This window comes from Mustela nigripes, chromosome 10 (assembly GCF_022355385.1).
Source record: "Mustela nigripes isolate SB6536 chromosome 10, MUSNIG.SB6536, whole genome shotgun sequence".
NCBI lineage: Eukaryota > Metazoa > Chordata > Mammalia > Carnivora > Mustelidae > Mustela > Mustela nigripes.
In genome coordinates, this window is record NC_081566.1 from 66,671,391 (window position 1) to 66,687,010 (window position 15,620).

The window sequence follows — 15,620 nt, forward strand, 5'->3', positions numbered from 1 at the left end:
CATTTTTAGAAATTATTTATTTCAAACATTTACAATTTTCACTTTGCATGGAAAATAGCTGATAAAAAGAAAAATATTGAAAAACATTATACTGACCCTTTGCCCCATACACGGACGTCAACCGTTGGTATTTGCTTTCAGATAATTAGGGGAAAAATTAAAACTATTATTTTTCTCAAAAAAAAAAAAAGCACTGAGGTATATTACATTTGACAGATGTGTGGTGCCCGTCCAACACGGCTTCTGCCCGTCCCCAGCCCGCTTCCCGCAGCAGACCGCGGCAGACCGCCGCCGGAGCACAGGCTCATGAGACTGACGGTGTCCGTCCTCATCGGTATGCTTGTCACAGGAACTCCCGGCTCCGCTGCCAGGCCACACTGAGGGCGCAATGCTGGAGGGACGCAGGGGACACGCAGGCAAGACGCTGGCCCAGACACCCAACCAGCTGGCCTGCGCCCCAACAACGCCCCCACAGACGCCTGCCATGTGGGAAAGCCGGTGTGACCTCCGAGGGGCCATCACACCTGCGTCTCCAAATGAAGACACGCTTCTCACCAACTCTGTGAGACCAGAGGACAGATTCCTCCCCAAGTGGGTCAACCTTCAGTTCCTCTGAGGCGGCAAGACATCCCTGACCGTTCCGCAGGAAACCCACAGACCGTGACCCGGCGTAGCCTGCCCCACACGGCTCTGCTCACCTCCCTTCTCCCAGCGTCCTGCCCCCGGGAACAGCAGGAACGGGCGGAGGGTCTGTGAGCCGAGCCTGGCAAACAGGCCTCCAGGGCAAGACCTCGTCAGAGCAGAGAGCTCGGGGTCTCCAAAGGCTTTGTTGGTCCACTCAATGCTACCCCTTGACATTTCAAAGAATTTTCATTAATGCTACAAGAATTACTGACCACACGGATTGAGACCTTGGACCAGCGTATTTTCAGCTCGTCCCACCCAGCAAGAGGAGCGGTCTCCCACTTCAGGCTGTGCTCGGGGGTGGGGGGGAGCAGGACAGACAGCAGGTGCCCCGCAGGACACGGGGCCGGTGGCCGTGGCTAGGACCACTCAGGGACCACAAAGCTTAGCGGATGCACCTGCGCTCGGGGCACAGCCCACAGCCCAGAGAAAACAGTCTTCCTTCATCTTCACTAGCTTATACAGAACTCGAGGGAAAGGCCCTCTCCAATAGAAAAAAAAAGGCAGCTTCATTACAATCACAAGGAGAGCAGAACAGTCTGGAGATGAACGCGGCCGGCGGCCAGGCGCTATCTGCAGGCCCATCTTCGACCTCTCCGCGCGGCCCGCCTGCGCCCCAGCGAAACCCAGCCTCCCTGGGAGGTCAAGACGGCTCTCGGGCACGTTCTCCTCCTGCGTATTTCCCTCTGACAGCATTTTTGCCATTCTCAAAGAAACGTTCGAGAAAAACAACAAGCAGCCTGCCTGACTTCGGTCAACGGAGGCCCGAACCCGAGGGGCTCGAGCGGCCGCCGGGCCGCAGCACCGGCCCTGGGCGAACCCGGAGAAAAGCGGCCGCCTGCGCCCTCCCCCCACCTGTCCCGTGCCGGGGCTGCCGCTCTAACGAGGCGGGCCGCTAGGAAAGCCGTCGGGGCACACTCCGCGGCGGTCATGAGGCGGGCTGTACCCCCGGCTTGGTTCTGGGACACCCTGTGCTGCTGCGGGTGCACCGGGTGCACCGGCTCTGCTCACCCTCCAGGGAAAACAGTGGTTTAAAAAAAAGAAAGTCGAAATACATTCCTGCTGGGTTTTTTTGTCTTTTCACATAAACCTTATCTTCCTTGCTTCTCGGGCTCCGCTGAAAACAGCAGAAGCAGCTGGGGTGCAGCTGTGGCATCCGCTGTCCCCACACGCCCCCTGCTGCCGGGCCTCCTCTTGCGGAAGCAGAGGAGGACGGGGGAGGGGCTTCCAGAGGCAGGTCCCCTGGGCGGTGCCGCCGGGGCAGTGCCGCCTCCGGGGAGCACACGGAGGCCTGTCTCCAAGCCTCTCCTTCTCTGCTTCTCTCCTCCTGAGTCCTGGGAGCCGAAGAGGGGCTTCAACCCAAGCACCAGCTCCTGGATTCCGTGAGGGCCAAGGCTCGCCCTTCACGTTTAGCAAAATGCCAGGGAGGAACTATTCCAATTCCGCTTCAAACCACCAGGCCCTGAGATACTGCGCAAGCCCCCTGGTGGGGAAGCAGGCCTCGGGCCTGGCAAGACAGAACGGAGAAGGCAGGCGGCTCCGAGAGCGGGGGCTGGAACACGGAGCTGCAGGACGGGCCGGCAGGTGCCGGGGAGTCTCGGCTGGAAATCTGTCCTGCCTGACGCAGGCTGCACGGGTGGCCGGCAGCTTGTCCCCCCAAGTGTCCAGCACGACGGTGACCTGCCTTCTCTGGGGGTTCCGCGTGGACTCCAGCCCCTTCAGGCACTGGGGAAAGGCACAAGTGGCAGAGGCAGCAACCCCGCTGGGGGAAGGGACGCACCTTCCGCGGGGCCCCAGCACCTGAGACGAGCCGGCCTGGCTTCGTCCCCCGCCGGCCGGGAGCCGCGCAGCCGCTACCCGGGGAAGAAGTAGTCTCTGTTGCTGACGTCGTAAGGGCTCTGTGGGCGCCTGGCATCCGGTCGGCTGTGCCTCGAGGCGCTGTCGGACCCAGGGCTGCTGGGGGACACCGGCGGGGAGATGAGGGGCACCAGCCCCGGGGTGGGCTTGGGCCTCTCGGGGACCAGCTGTCCCAGCGAGTGTGGTGGGCGCCCACTCGCCTTGTCGTCCTTCAGCGCGCGCAGCCTCCACGTCTTCCTGAACCTGCGCAGGGACAAGGACAAACCACACAGGTGCTTAGCTCCCGCCGCGATGCGCCCAGTGAGAAAGAGCAGCTCTCGGCTCCGAACAGGGACACCACTCATCCCCTCGCAGAGGCACGCGACTCTGAGGAGCCGGGACTCTCAGCAACACTCTGGGGGACAGCAGGCTTCGCTGGTCCCGTTGACAAATGGGGAAACCGCGGCCGACGTGACCACGGGTGTCCCTTACAGCACTAGGGACTGTGGTCCCGTTCCAGAGCCTGGTACACATCGCTGGTCCCACATGCATTTACTTACAGAAGCAGAGAGAACTCTTCCCATGTGGAGGAGCGCGGGCCCCTCAGCTCTGGGGCAGGCGAAGGCGGGCGGGGGCAGGGAACGCGCAGCGGGCAAGGGCCGCCCCCTCCCTCAGCAGCCCTGCCCCTCAGGCGGGTCCTCCCGGGCCCTGCCGTGGGCACCGCGCAGGCACCAGTGACTCATCGGGCAGGAAAGGGGACGCGGAACAGGAAGGAGATAGACATCTCTGCCATCACAGCTTCCCTCGCCAGCTCCGCGCCGGGCCCGCGGCCAGCGTCAGGCACCCAGCAGCAGCCCCCGCAGAGCCGAGCACGAGCCGGACACAGCCGCCTCCAGAGCTGCACCAGGGCCCCTCCCCGAGGCCCCCGGCCCCCGGCCCCTGCTCTGCACGGTCCCCCACCGACCCCAGAGCAGGGCCACACGCCTCCCCCGGTCCCACCTCACATCAGCCGCTTGGAGAGAGGAGGGAAACCACGGTCAGAAACAAGGTTTGGGGGTTTTCCTTGGGCTCCTTCCTAAATCAACAGGCTATTCCTGTCCCGGTGACGATCAACCATTGATAGTTGGCTCCGAATCGGCCCCTGGCATCCGGCCTGGGATCGGATGGAATAGACAGTGTGCGGAGTGTGGCCGCGGCTCCCCACTCGGGCACTGGCACTGCTGCAGGAGGGCTCTGCAGCCGCCAGGCCTGGGTTGGGGGGACAGTCCTCCCTCGGGACACACAAGCTTCTAGAGCTCAGACCCTCTGACCCGGGAGCTCGGCTTCCCAGAACGCACCGGGAGGAAAGCAAAGCCTGACACACGAGGCCGTTCCACACCGTGTTGTCTGAGAGCGAGACACCCCCCCACCCCCCATCCCCGCCCAGAGCGGCCAGGGCACGCCCGTGTGAGGGGCCGGGCATGCCACGGGGCGTCCTGCATCGAGGTACGGCAGCTTCTATGGTGGAAACGTGTTTCTGTTCCAGCTGATGCTAAAGGTAAAAGGCAGGACTCGGGTGTGGAATCCAAGTCCTCACAGGGACGCAGAAACCCCAGGAGCGCTGTGCAGCACGCTCGCCTCCGCGTGAACTCGTCTCCTCCAGGCGTGCATGCAGGGCTGTGCACACCTCCGGCACACTCGGGAGCTAGACACTCAGGGCCTGAGCTTCCCGGGTGTGTGCTGGACTTGGTCACACTCACGTTTTTAAAAATCAACAGTGGCTGTCTTCGGACAACGTGTGAGTTTTTCTTCTTTCCAGCTGTCACTGTGTAGCACATGAGCACGAATCACAATTTCTTTTCAAGTCTCTGTGGGCGTTACCTAAGCTCCAGGGAAAGCGGTGTCCGACCCCTTTCTCCAAAGTGAGGGACTGGATGGTAAGTGAGAAAGAGGAGCTTTTCTGCTTTTGAAACGCTCCGAGTGAACGAGACACTTTCTAAAAATCACTGAGCTCCACGCGCCTTCGGGGGAACCCGGCTGGGGCGTCTGGCGCGGGTGCTGTTCTGGCGGGTCCAGGACCCACTGCCGGGCCCCAAGCTCCTCAGCCGGCGCCTTCTGTCAGCCTTACCTGTCTGTGCCTCGTGATGTTTTACTTAAAGATAAGGGCTGCAAATGCAACAAAATTTTATAAACCACACCATGACCATCGTCTTTTAAATAAGTGACACGGAGAGACTGAGCCCTCATGAGAAGTGACTCAGGGAGCACCCACGGACACAGCCGCTCCCGTGGCCGGCCACCAGAGCGCCCTATGTTTTCAGTAGTGGCTTCAACTACGGGACCAAGACACACAGTTGGGTCACAAGAATTTAAGCGGCCACGACTCAGAACCCCTGCTTCCAAAGGCACCACACCTGTTTTCAGTGGCACATCTGCAAGTGTTCTAATTGTCACTGATAACGCTGAGAAGACATTCGGGAGAAGCTATGCTTTGAGACGCAAGACAAACACGTGACACAGAAAAACACGCCTCATGGCGGGCGGGTTGTGTATCCGCGGGCCCATCGTCTCCCGCCAGTTCTGACGGGGCCGTCCCAGCGGCACCGCAACTCTTCCAAACACCCAGTTTCCCCAAGTTTATGCACCTTTCTTGACATGTGGGCTTTGGGGAGGGGAGAGGTTTTCACCCTTGAAGTAACTGGCCTGGTCCCCAGTGCATCTGCCGAACACGAGAGAAAACGGAAACTCACCGGCGAGCAGACAAGTCCCTGATGCGACAACCCAGGGCACAGCCCGTTCACGCTCCCAGACGCTGGCCATGCAGCCCCCAGCCTGTGTCCCGCACCGCCCACGGCTGAGCACAGCGTGTCTGAGGAGCGAGCCAGTTGGTCCCCAGCCCCGCGCTCCACCATCGGGGCTCTGCGACAGCCTCTCCGCCGACAGCGGGCCAGCCTAGTGGGCAGGGACTCTCAGGACTCAGGGCCTAGTCCTGGCTCTGCTGGCAACAAGCTTGCGTCCTCGGGCAAGTCATCTCGCCTTTTTGTTATTCATCTCATGTCCCCGACTAACGGACCCGGGAGACCCCGTGCAAAGAACGTCGGGCTGGGGCTGGCTTTCTCGGCCCGGCAGTCAGCTCCCCAACCCTCCCCGCTCCCGTCTCCTCATCCGCCAGGCGGACGCGCTGTCAGGCACTCTGGAGGGTCTGTGGCGGGTCCCCCAGAGGGCAGGAGGAAGGACGTAGCCTGCTGGCATGGCCGTCTCTGGCCCGCACAAGATGGTGAGCTCTGAGCATCCCCACGGGCCAACCTCCACACGTGTGGGGGCTTATCTCCCGCACACGCTCTGGGCGGCTCCCCTCTTCCCTGGGACAGCAGAGCAGACACGGCCAAACCCAGTCTGAGACGTCAGCTTCCAACCCAGACCACCTTGGCACCAAAGCTGGTTCAGTCTTGGGGGGGGGCGGGTCCCACGAGTGAGGAAATGTCTCTACCCCTTCCTCCCGGACATCCTAAAACCTCCCCTCACAGTCGCCGGCAAGAACCTCAGAAAGCCGCACACGAGGCAAGAGGGACAGACCGAGGCTGTGTCCCGACCGAGAGCCACCCTCTGCGCCCGGCCAGACGGCCCCCGGGTCTCCAGCTCGGGCCCATCGCAAGGCCCTGCCCTACAGTCGTGAACGCTGCACGTTTTCTCACCCGCCCTACAGCAGGAGTAGGGCCGGCAGATGTGTCCACAAGCCTGGGAACAGTGACAAGACGACCAGCCACCAGAGAGAGACACGGAGCGGCGTGGGCATGGCGCCAGCTCGCCGGCGCCGGAGGATGCGCCGGACAGAGCACTGGGCAGGGGGCCTCCGGGTCTGCTTGTTCTGGGACGTGGAGCACCTCCAACGGGGTCTGGCCAGGCCCCTCGGACCTGCCCGTTCACAGACTTCCGTGGTGTTTCTCACGTGGCCCGACAACCACGTCGGTATGTGGCTCTCGGAGGACAGGCAAGGTCACGCGACACAGCAGTCCCGAGCCTGAGGGGCATCTCGCGAGTGTGACGGACGCCGCCCCCTCCGCTTCAGCAAACAGGCTTCCCAGTCCCTCCGCGTCCACACAAGTTTTCAACCTCCGAATGCCACAGGGACCGTCACAGCCTCGTCCACATCCGCCCACATGCGGGCAGTGATGCCCGCCGTCTCACAAACGTGTCCGCTCGGGCTTCTCACAGGCACCGCGAACGCCATGCTCCCAAAGTCGAGTCGCTGCGGTGCTCGGCTGTCCCCCCCCGCCGCCAGCGTCTCCTCGAGAGTGACAACACGGCCGTCCGCCCAGCCACCGAGGCCAGAGCCCCGAGGGTCACCCCGGACGTGCCGCCTTCCTGCTCATCGGACGTGTCATCCAATCTCTGATACACCCCGAATCAGCCAGGTGAGGCGGCGGCCCCCCAGGCCTGCCCCAGCACCCCAGCCCCACTCACCTCAGCACGACGCCGATGCACAGGAGCGTCCCGAAGGCCAGGCTTCCTCCGGCCACCAGGAAGGTAGGCAGCGGCCCTGAAGGCGAGTCTTGCACTAAGAGAAACAGGAGCAAGAAGGGGGAGGGATGCCTCTCGGTGGGACGGACCGGAGCCCCGGAGAATCCGCAGCCCCGCGGGAGGGGACGGCGCCAGCCAGCGCTCCCACCGGAGCCGGCCCGGGAAGATGGGCCCCCGGTGGAAGGGGACCCCAGGATTCCACCCCCCGGAGCTGGGAGGAGGAGGAGGGGCACCTCGAGCTCAGAGCCTCCGAGCTCCTGTGGCCACAGACACTCTCCCAGTCAGCATGGCCTTTCTAGTGGGGCTCGGCCGGTCCCCGCTCAGCCTGTCCCCACGAAGCACACGGGGCGCAGGACTCCCAAAGGCTCTGGGCGCCCCACTGAGGACAACATCAGGAGCTCAGGTTAGATGACGTTTTCTCCACTGGCTGTCATGTCTCATCTGTCCCTCTACTCAGTCCTCAAGCAGTGTGGAACCCAGTGTGGGGCTTGAACTCGCAACCCTGAGACCAAGACCTGAGCTGCGACCAAGGATCGGGTGCTCAACCGACAGAGCCCCCCAGGGGCACCCCCGGACCTTACATTCTAATCAAGGGAAAGACAAATCTGTACTATGACCTCAGTAGTGACAGGGCAATGATGAAAATCAAAGGAAGAACAGGGGTGACTGGGACAGGCCCCCTGACAAGGGGCATCTGAGCAGAGACCTGGGTGTTGTGAAGCAGCTGGCCACGACAGGCAGTATGTGCAAAGGCCCTGAGGTAGGCATGTGCTGCAGAGCAAGGAGGGCAGAGTGAGTGACGGGAGAGTAGAGGAGTGGGGTCCTGTGCCCGCAGAGACCAGAGCTCGGACATGTGATTTCAGAGTCCTGGTCCTGGTCTCCGGTTTGAGCAACCCCATGAACGTGCTGCCGGTCACCAGGATGAGGCAGACAGAGAACACATCCGGGCTGGCAAGGAGAGGCAGCTTCGAGAGTCCGCTTCAGACCTAAGCTTGTAATCTGTAGGATCACCCCCCTCCCTGGCAGGTTACCCAGGCTGCCGGATAGTTGAGTCTTGGTTATCAGACGTGGGATCTGAGTTTGGGAGTCATCAGCCCACAGATGGCCTTTCCTGTTACAGATCGGGCTGGAGAAGCCCATCCCCTAAGGGCCCCATCCCTACCAGAGCCCTGGAGGCCCACCCTGGCCTCCCCACCCCCCACCACGATCACTCAAGGCCGGGAACCTTCTGCGGTTCCCCCAACTGGATACGCCCTCTGCTATCTCTCAGCTGCCCTTCCTTTATCTCCATCTCTGTTTCGGCCTGTCTCCCAGGCTGCCCTCTATTCCGCTTACACTGTCCTCTTTGTCTGAGCCTGACCCCAGAGACCCTGAGCAGAGAGAAGGGGGAGGGTGCAGACCTCTGCCAGGCAGCCTGCATGGCCTCAGAAAGCCCAGAGCGGGCAGAGCTGGCAGAGCTGCCCCAGGGCTGAGGCCCTGGAGCCCGGACCCTGGGCTCCCACATGAACGGCAGACCTGGGGCTCTTCTTGGTGCAAATATTGGTAAGCTTTCCTGGTCTTGCAGGCAACAAAGCAGATCTCTGGGGTCAAGGGCACCAAAAATAAAGGCTTCCCCCAACATGTGTTCCATTCCAGACTCTGAGAACATGGTCTTTGGCACAGGCACTTGTATTCTGGGCCAACTGAGGCACATTTCACTGGTCTGTTACTGGTTCCCTCACCAGCGTTCAGCGGACGATGTCAGACTTGCACAGACATGGCAATACTGCCCCCTTCCTTCCGCAGACTGGCCTTCCGGCAACATTTCCAAGTCAGGACGTTCTGCAGAGAAGCATTTTGTGCCCCTCAGACAGAAGAAAAAACACCCAGTCCTTACCTGGGAGGCTGGTCGTATTCGCAGAATTTTCGGAGAGATTACTTCCACCGTCCTCGCTGGTGGTCAGCACCTGAAAGACAGAGTCCCCGTCAGCGGTTTCTGCAGATCCCCCCGCCCCTGGCACCCCTCCAAGACCACCTTTCCTCTGTCTCAGGACCTCTCTGTTCTGTCTCACTCAGCATCTGCGCTAGTACTTGCGTTAGTCGTATCTACGTGTTGCTCAAGGTGGGACTTCCCATCTGCCTCCCCACCAAGAGCCGGGGGCGCAGCCCCTTCCCCAGAAGAGATACTCGACAGACAGGCGAACGCAGCACGGTCCCAGGGAGCACGTGCCACCATCCCCTGGGAAAACCACAGACTAGGATCCTGGACCCATGCTCACTAGCTCTGCATCCTTGGACAGGTTTCGGAACCACTGTGGGTGTCCCCTTCCTCTTTTCCAGGCACAGCCCTCCTGGCCCTGAACCCCATTAACAGTTGGAACAAGACTCCAGGTGCAAGCCCAGAGCAGAGCACAGCCGGCAGGCCCTCTACCGGAATCCGTGCCCACACCCCGGCTTGGCTGGGAGCATCGGGCCGCACTGCACAGGCTTCCCCGGGAGCTTCTGCCAGGGCCCGGACAGCCCCGTGGTCAGTACGGGTACAGCGCCAGGCCCTGCGCCCCCTCCCGGGGCCACCTTGCTACAGGAGGTGCTGAACCTCACAGCTCAGCTGGCCCTTCGGGGACTGAGGACCCCAGGAGGAAACAGGACCCCAGCTGGAAACAGGATTACCTGAGGATTTGCTAAGCAGCTTCAGAGGCAATCCTCTTTCCAGAAAATTATGACGCCAGGAGCCCAAAGAGGAAGGGCTCAGAGGGACTGAATCTGAGTCGCCAGCGAGGCCATGAGCAGAGTCCGCCAGTTGGGAAGTGTGACAGCAGCCATGAGGCCCAGGGACTCTGTGAGCCGGGCCAGCATCCTGCACGTGTCACGAGGGCCACGGCAGATCTGGGACGCCCCCACCCCGTTTTTACAGAGGCTCCAGGACGACAGTAACACCCATGCCACATTTCCAGTTAAGTGCCAGAGCTGGGATTTGAACCGACTCCTGTCCGGTGCCAGCCCACAACTGCTCCCCAGGTTCTGCTGCCCTGACTCCCCATGAGGACTCGAGCTCACCTGTGTGGAGGAGGACACCTCGCTCTCAGCTGGAGGGCTCCTGGGCTCTGTGGAGGGAAGACGTGTTACGAATGATCCCTGGACCCTGAAGCCCCACCAGACGGGCCCCAGGAGCAGAGTAGTTCATTGCCACGTTACTTAAGAGAGCCTGACGTTAGAAATGACGAAGTCATCAACCCCAAGGAATTCACTGTATAAATGAGGATATATCCAGATGCGGCAACGGTCTCTAAAAATAAATCAGAAAAGGGGCACCTGGGGGCTCACTTGGTTGCGTGTCCCACTCTGTTTCGGCTCAGGTCACGGTCTCAGGGCCATGAGATCGAGCCCCACATCGGGCTCTGCACTCAGTGTGGAACCTGCTCAAGATCCCCTCTTCCCCCCCCTGCTCACATTTTCTCTCTCGCTCTCTCTCAAATAAATAAATTAAATCTTTAAAATAAATAAAGTAGAAAAACGTTGAGGATATAATGTATAAAAAATGCAAGACTGGGGCACGTGGGAGGCTCAGAGGGTTAAGCCGCTGCCTTCGGCTCAGGTCATGATCTCAGGTCCTGGGATTGAGCCCCGCATTGGGCTCTCTGCTCAGCGGGGAGCCTCCTGCCCTCTCTCTCTGCCTCTGCACTGCCTACTTGTGATCTCTCTGTGTGTCAAATAAATAAAATCTTTGAAGAAAAAAAAAAAGGCAAGACATGGAAAGGTTCATGTGGTCTGATCCAAAGTCCCTAAAGAAACGTATTTATATCATTATTCTTGTGCATTATATTATACTCTATAACACATCTTCACACACAGGAGGAGAGAAACACAAGGACACATCACCAGACAGAAGCACTATTAACATCCGAACATTCTCCCACTCGTCTGTTTGCAAGAAGAAACATCTGAACAGATTCTCATGTGTCTGGGTGGGTTTGGGAGGCTTGGCCCAAGAAGGGACGTGGATCAGGCACACACATGAAGCCCCCCTCCTGGGAGCAGGATTTCTGCAGAAACTTCCCACCCACCCCCCTCCACCCTGCAAGCATCAAGAGGTCAAGCGTGGAAGCAAGAGCAGGAATGTGAGGCCCGGCTCCGCGGCAAATGTGGGCCCAAGGGACTCGGAGCTGAGCTGTGACAGGCGATGGGTGGGATGTTCTGGATTTTAAAATATTTTCTTTTCAGTCCCTCATGTTTCCATCTAGAAGTTAAAACCACCACAGACATGGTTCGCACAAAGATGTGGAGCCTCCCTGAGGCGGGAGTGGGGTAAGGGACAGAGAAGCGCTCCTGCTTCTGCTCAGCAAGAATTTCCAGCAGGACAGGCCTGTCCCCAGGAGGGGAGGAAACCAGAGCAAGTTCACCCCTGCACTGTACAGAGAAAACAGAGTCCCAGAGAGGGAAAGCAACGTGTCCAAGGTCACACAGCAAGCCAGCCCCAAACCAGCCTGGGGTGACTAGGAAGGATCCAGTCTGATTCCCGGGTGCTCCTCCCGCGCCGAGAACAGGCAGACCCACAGCAGGGGTGACTGGAGGAGGAGCAGAGGGTACGGGCACCAGTGACAGCGAAGACCGGGAGTTGGGGCAGCCCTACTCAGGGAATACAGCTGACCCCAGACGGCCACTGGATCCGGGGCCTCCCGCACTCAGCCACATGCAGCAGCATCTGTGGCCTCAGGGGCCCCAACCTTACCCTACGGCCTCCAAATCTGGGGGATGGGACCCAGACATCAGGGGCTCCTAACAACTCTCCGAACCCAGAGAGATGCTTCCGTCAGAAAGGGGGACCCACCTAGTCTCTCCCCGCAGCTCTGACGCCCAGCATGGCACGTGACCAGAGTAGGGCGCTTAACTTTTGATGCCTTAGACTTCCGGGTACAACGTGGAAATTTTATCTCAACCCAGAACAAGTACAATTTTTCTAATGCATAACAGAATTAAGTCTTACTGACAAGACTTGTTGAAGACTCCCTAGATGGCCACAGAGCCCCTGATGCAGACCATCTTGTCCCCAGACATGGAAGGTAAAAGCAAGTCTGCATTGTCAGGAATAATCGTCATTTCATTTTACAGATGAGGAAACAGGGCCCGAGGGACGTCAGATGACTGCCACTGGGAACGTGTCCCTCAATCATCAGCACCCCTCTGTGGGCAGCTCCACCGGCCACATCCCTGCACATCTGTGCGTGCTCGGTTCCACGTCACGCTCCCCTGGTGCTTGTGAGGTGGGCCCTGCCATCTCCATTTTACAAAGACCCCGAGGCTCAGCGTTTAGGCAAATGTATTTCGTATTTCCTAACGCCTCCCTTCAGCAGCCACGCTGGGCAAAGAAGGGAAAGGAACAGACAGCCATGGCCCCCAAGTGCCTCAAAGTGACTGATGGCAACAAAAGCACACCAACTGTAACCATCTCCAGCATTTACTGAGCGCCTGATGTGTGCCAATCTCAGCACCTCCCATGGATCAATCTGTTTAGTCTCCACAACAATATTCGGGGACAGTATCATGATATTCCCCATTTTACAGATGGGGAAACTGAGGCATGGGCAGCTAAAGAACTTGTCCAGTTTTGTAAGAAATAAGTGACAAGAGGATGCCTGGGTGGTTCAGTGGGTTAAGCCTCTGCCTTCTGCTCAAGTCATGATCTTAGGGTCCTGGGATCGAGCCCCGCATCGGGCTCTCTGCTCAGCGGGGAGCCTGCTTCCCCCTCTCTCTCTCTCTCTGCCTGCCTCTCTGTCTACTTGTGATCTCTCTCCCTCTGTCAAATAAATAAATAAAGCCTTTTTTAAAAAAAAAATGACAAGTCTTTCTGGCTCTTAGAATGATTTTTTTTTTAAGATTACTTACTTCCTGGAAAAGGAGAGGGAGTGCCTGACAGGGGGAGGGGCAGAGGGAGAGAGAGAGTCTCCAGAGGACTCTCCGAGGAGCACGGAGCTCACAGATCTCCTGACACCAAGATCACGACCTGAGCTGAAGTCAAGAGTCAGACGCCTATCAAACTGCGCCACCCAGGCGCCCCTGGGCTTTTTTTCTCCTTTATTTTTAGAACCATCTCTAGATTGAGCATTCCTCAAATTCAGAGACTGTATCGTACTCATCTTTGTGAGCACAGACCTTAACACATCTTGCCAAGAAACTATGTAGTTAGTAAAATTTCAATTATGGAAAAGCATTTAGGAAAGACTATTAGGAACCTTAATGATAGTTGCGGCCGTGTGTTCTCCTTGTGTGAGTACCTCCAAGATTACAGGAGACACTTTCACATTCGTAACAAAATGAATGACAAGACTGACAGACCACACAGGAGGGTTTGGGTTTTTTTGTCCCCACCCGAGTTTTTAAAACAAAAAGCTCATTTCCATTAACTTGAAGATTGGTTGGAGTTCATGCGCTCCGGTTTTAGGATGGAGAAATCCAGCATGAAAGGCGGGAGAGCCCCCCCCCCCCCGGGACAGATAAGTGATCTGGGTTAAAACACTGGACCTCTCTCTCCTAGAAGCTGTTTCTTCACGTCCGGCCCAGCCGCTTCCTCCAACACAGCCGCGCTGAAGGGCACAGAGTCCCGGTAAACACCGAGCGCGCGGACCCTCAGCGCCGGGCGCGGAGGGGGCTGTGCCGCCGGGAACGGACAGATCCCCACCGCGCCTCTGGGGGCGGCCGAGAAAGGGGACCTTAACGTCCTCACGAAACGGAAAGACACCTGCAGTGCCCGGCGAGGGACGCAAACAGACCCAATGAGGCACCATTCGGCAACATAGTATCAAACTCCTGAAACTCACATAACATGGTGTTACAGGTCGATTACACTCAATTCAGATGAGAAATGAGGGGGCGGGGGGGGGGGCAGAGAATAGAAAAACATTTTCTTCTGTTTGTCAACTGTATTATGACCAGTGAAGGGCGGGGCTTGGGGGCAGGAGCCCAGGGCAGGGGGCGGGCGGGGGGGGGCAGGAGGAAGAAATAAGGAGGTGGAGGGTGGCGGCAGGAGGCGGGAGGCGGGAGAGGGGCTGACCGCGCAGGAAGGGGGCAGGGAGGGCGGGCTTCCGGCAGGGCCTCCCACTCCGGCTCACTCACAGCTTCACACCTGCACCACCAGCAGCAAGTCAATCACTGCAGGCCTCGACTCCCGCCGCTGCCCACACCACAAGCAGCAGCGGGCGGTCTGCCAGGGTGCCGGGGCTGCTCTGCGGGCCCAGGGGAAACCTGCCACGGCCGGGGACACGCACGCACCCCAAGCAGCCCCCTTTCTGTGGAACAGCCAAGAGCCGTTTCCCCTTAACTGTGTTCGTCCTTCCTCAGCAGAATCAAGTGGCCACTGGCCACGGTCCCCAAACATGCCGGAGCCCCAGGGCCCGGACCCGGCGAGCGGGAGAGAGCAGCGCGCCAGCAACTGCAGCCGGGCCGGGTGTGCGTGTGCGTGCGCGTGCGCGTGTGTGTGCGTGCGCGTGGCCAGGCCAGTGTGCGTGTGTGCAGCCTGGCTGGTGGGAGAGCGGCCGCGAGGCCCCGGCTGGGGAGGCCGGTCAGGAGCGGCGCTGAGCGCAGCAGGCACAGTCTCTCGGGAACCGCGTGCCGGAGCTCTTGAAGGCGCAGACTCTCCCTCTCAGGACAAGAGGGGGGCCAAGGGTCTGAGCTCACGGCACCCCAAGGACCCTCGGTGTCACTTGTCTGCTGAGCGCGGGTAAGCAGCGAGACCAGGCCCGCTTACCCCCGCGGGCTTCCCAGGCCCCGCAATAAACTCTCCCTGCAGGGCGGCTCTGGGACCTCAGGTTCCTAGAGGGAGGAGAGGTCCGGGGAAGCCCCCCCACCGGTGAGAGGAGCTGGCGGCCATCCAGCTGCGACCCCTCCTTCTGGCCGGACGTCCAGGAGCACCGCCCCCCTGCGTCACTGCTGCAGGTGCCGGCAGGGTGATGGCCTTATGGACGGAGCGGCCCCCCTGCCCCTCTCTACCCGCTACGCCACCCGCGAGCAGGCCTTCCACCGTGGACGTGCACCTGCCGCGCCCTGCGGCTCTCACACCTGGGCTCCAGCCTGGCCCAAACCCCCCTTCCCACCTGCGTGCAGACAGCCTATAATCCCTGTCTCCATGGAGACACTCCTCCACCGTCCGCCACCCAAAGACCTCCTCGGGAAGCGTCTCCTCCTCTCTCGGCCCGCAGCCTGCCAACACGCGGGTCAGGGACGCGCGGCCCGCAGCGTCCACAACCACCGTGAAGTGTCCCCACACTGCTCACCCCATGCCCCCTCCGCAGTCTGAGTGGCTCGGGATCGGTGTCCAGGACGGTGATCCTGGGACACCCACAGCCTCCCTCCTGTCACCCCAGGGACCAACCAGCGCGGTGTGGCAACTGCAAACACCCCCCGCCGCGGACACGTCACTATCCCTGTGTCTTCTCTCTGCGCTCACAGAAACCTTCGCAAGGGGCCTCTGTCCCAGCCATCCTGGCAGTGGCCCTTGAGGTAGGGAACAAAAACTCACTGCAGCCCGTTATCTCTAGGCTCTAGCGTTTCAGGAAAAGGGGTCAGCATGTGCCCAGCCACAAGCAGACCCTGAAGATGACCAGACGGGCTGTCCTCCTCAGCTCCTG

At 59.8% G+C, this 15,620-nt stretch overlaps 1 protein-coding gene across 1 annotated transcript in view; it reads right to left on the reverse strand.

Annotated features, from left to right (window-relative positions):
* IL6R (interleukin 6 receptor) overlaps positions 1–15,620 on the reverse strand; it is a 37,424-nt gene continuing 21,804 nt past the window's right edge. Inside the window, exons 7-10 of the mRNA XM_059413850.1 lie at positions 10,057–10,103; positions 8,897–8,966; positions 6,964–7,057; positions 1–2,784 (exon numbers count right to left, since the gene is read on the reverse strand). Of these exons, the coding sequence (XP_059269833.1) occupies positions 2,538–2,784; positions 6,964–7,057; positions 8,897–8,966; positions 10,057–10,103 (458 nt within the window). The 3' untranslated portion in view covers positions 1–2,537. The remainder of the gene's footprint in view (positions 2,785–6,963; positions 7,058–8,896; positions 8,967–10,056; positions 10,104–15,620) is intronic.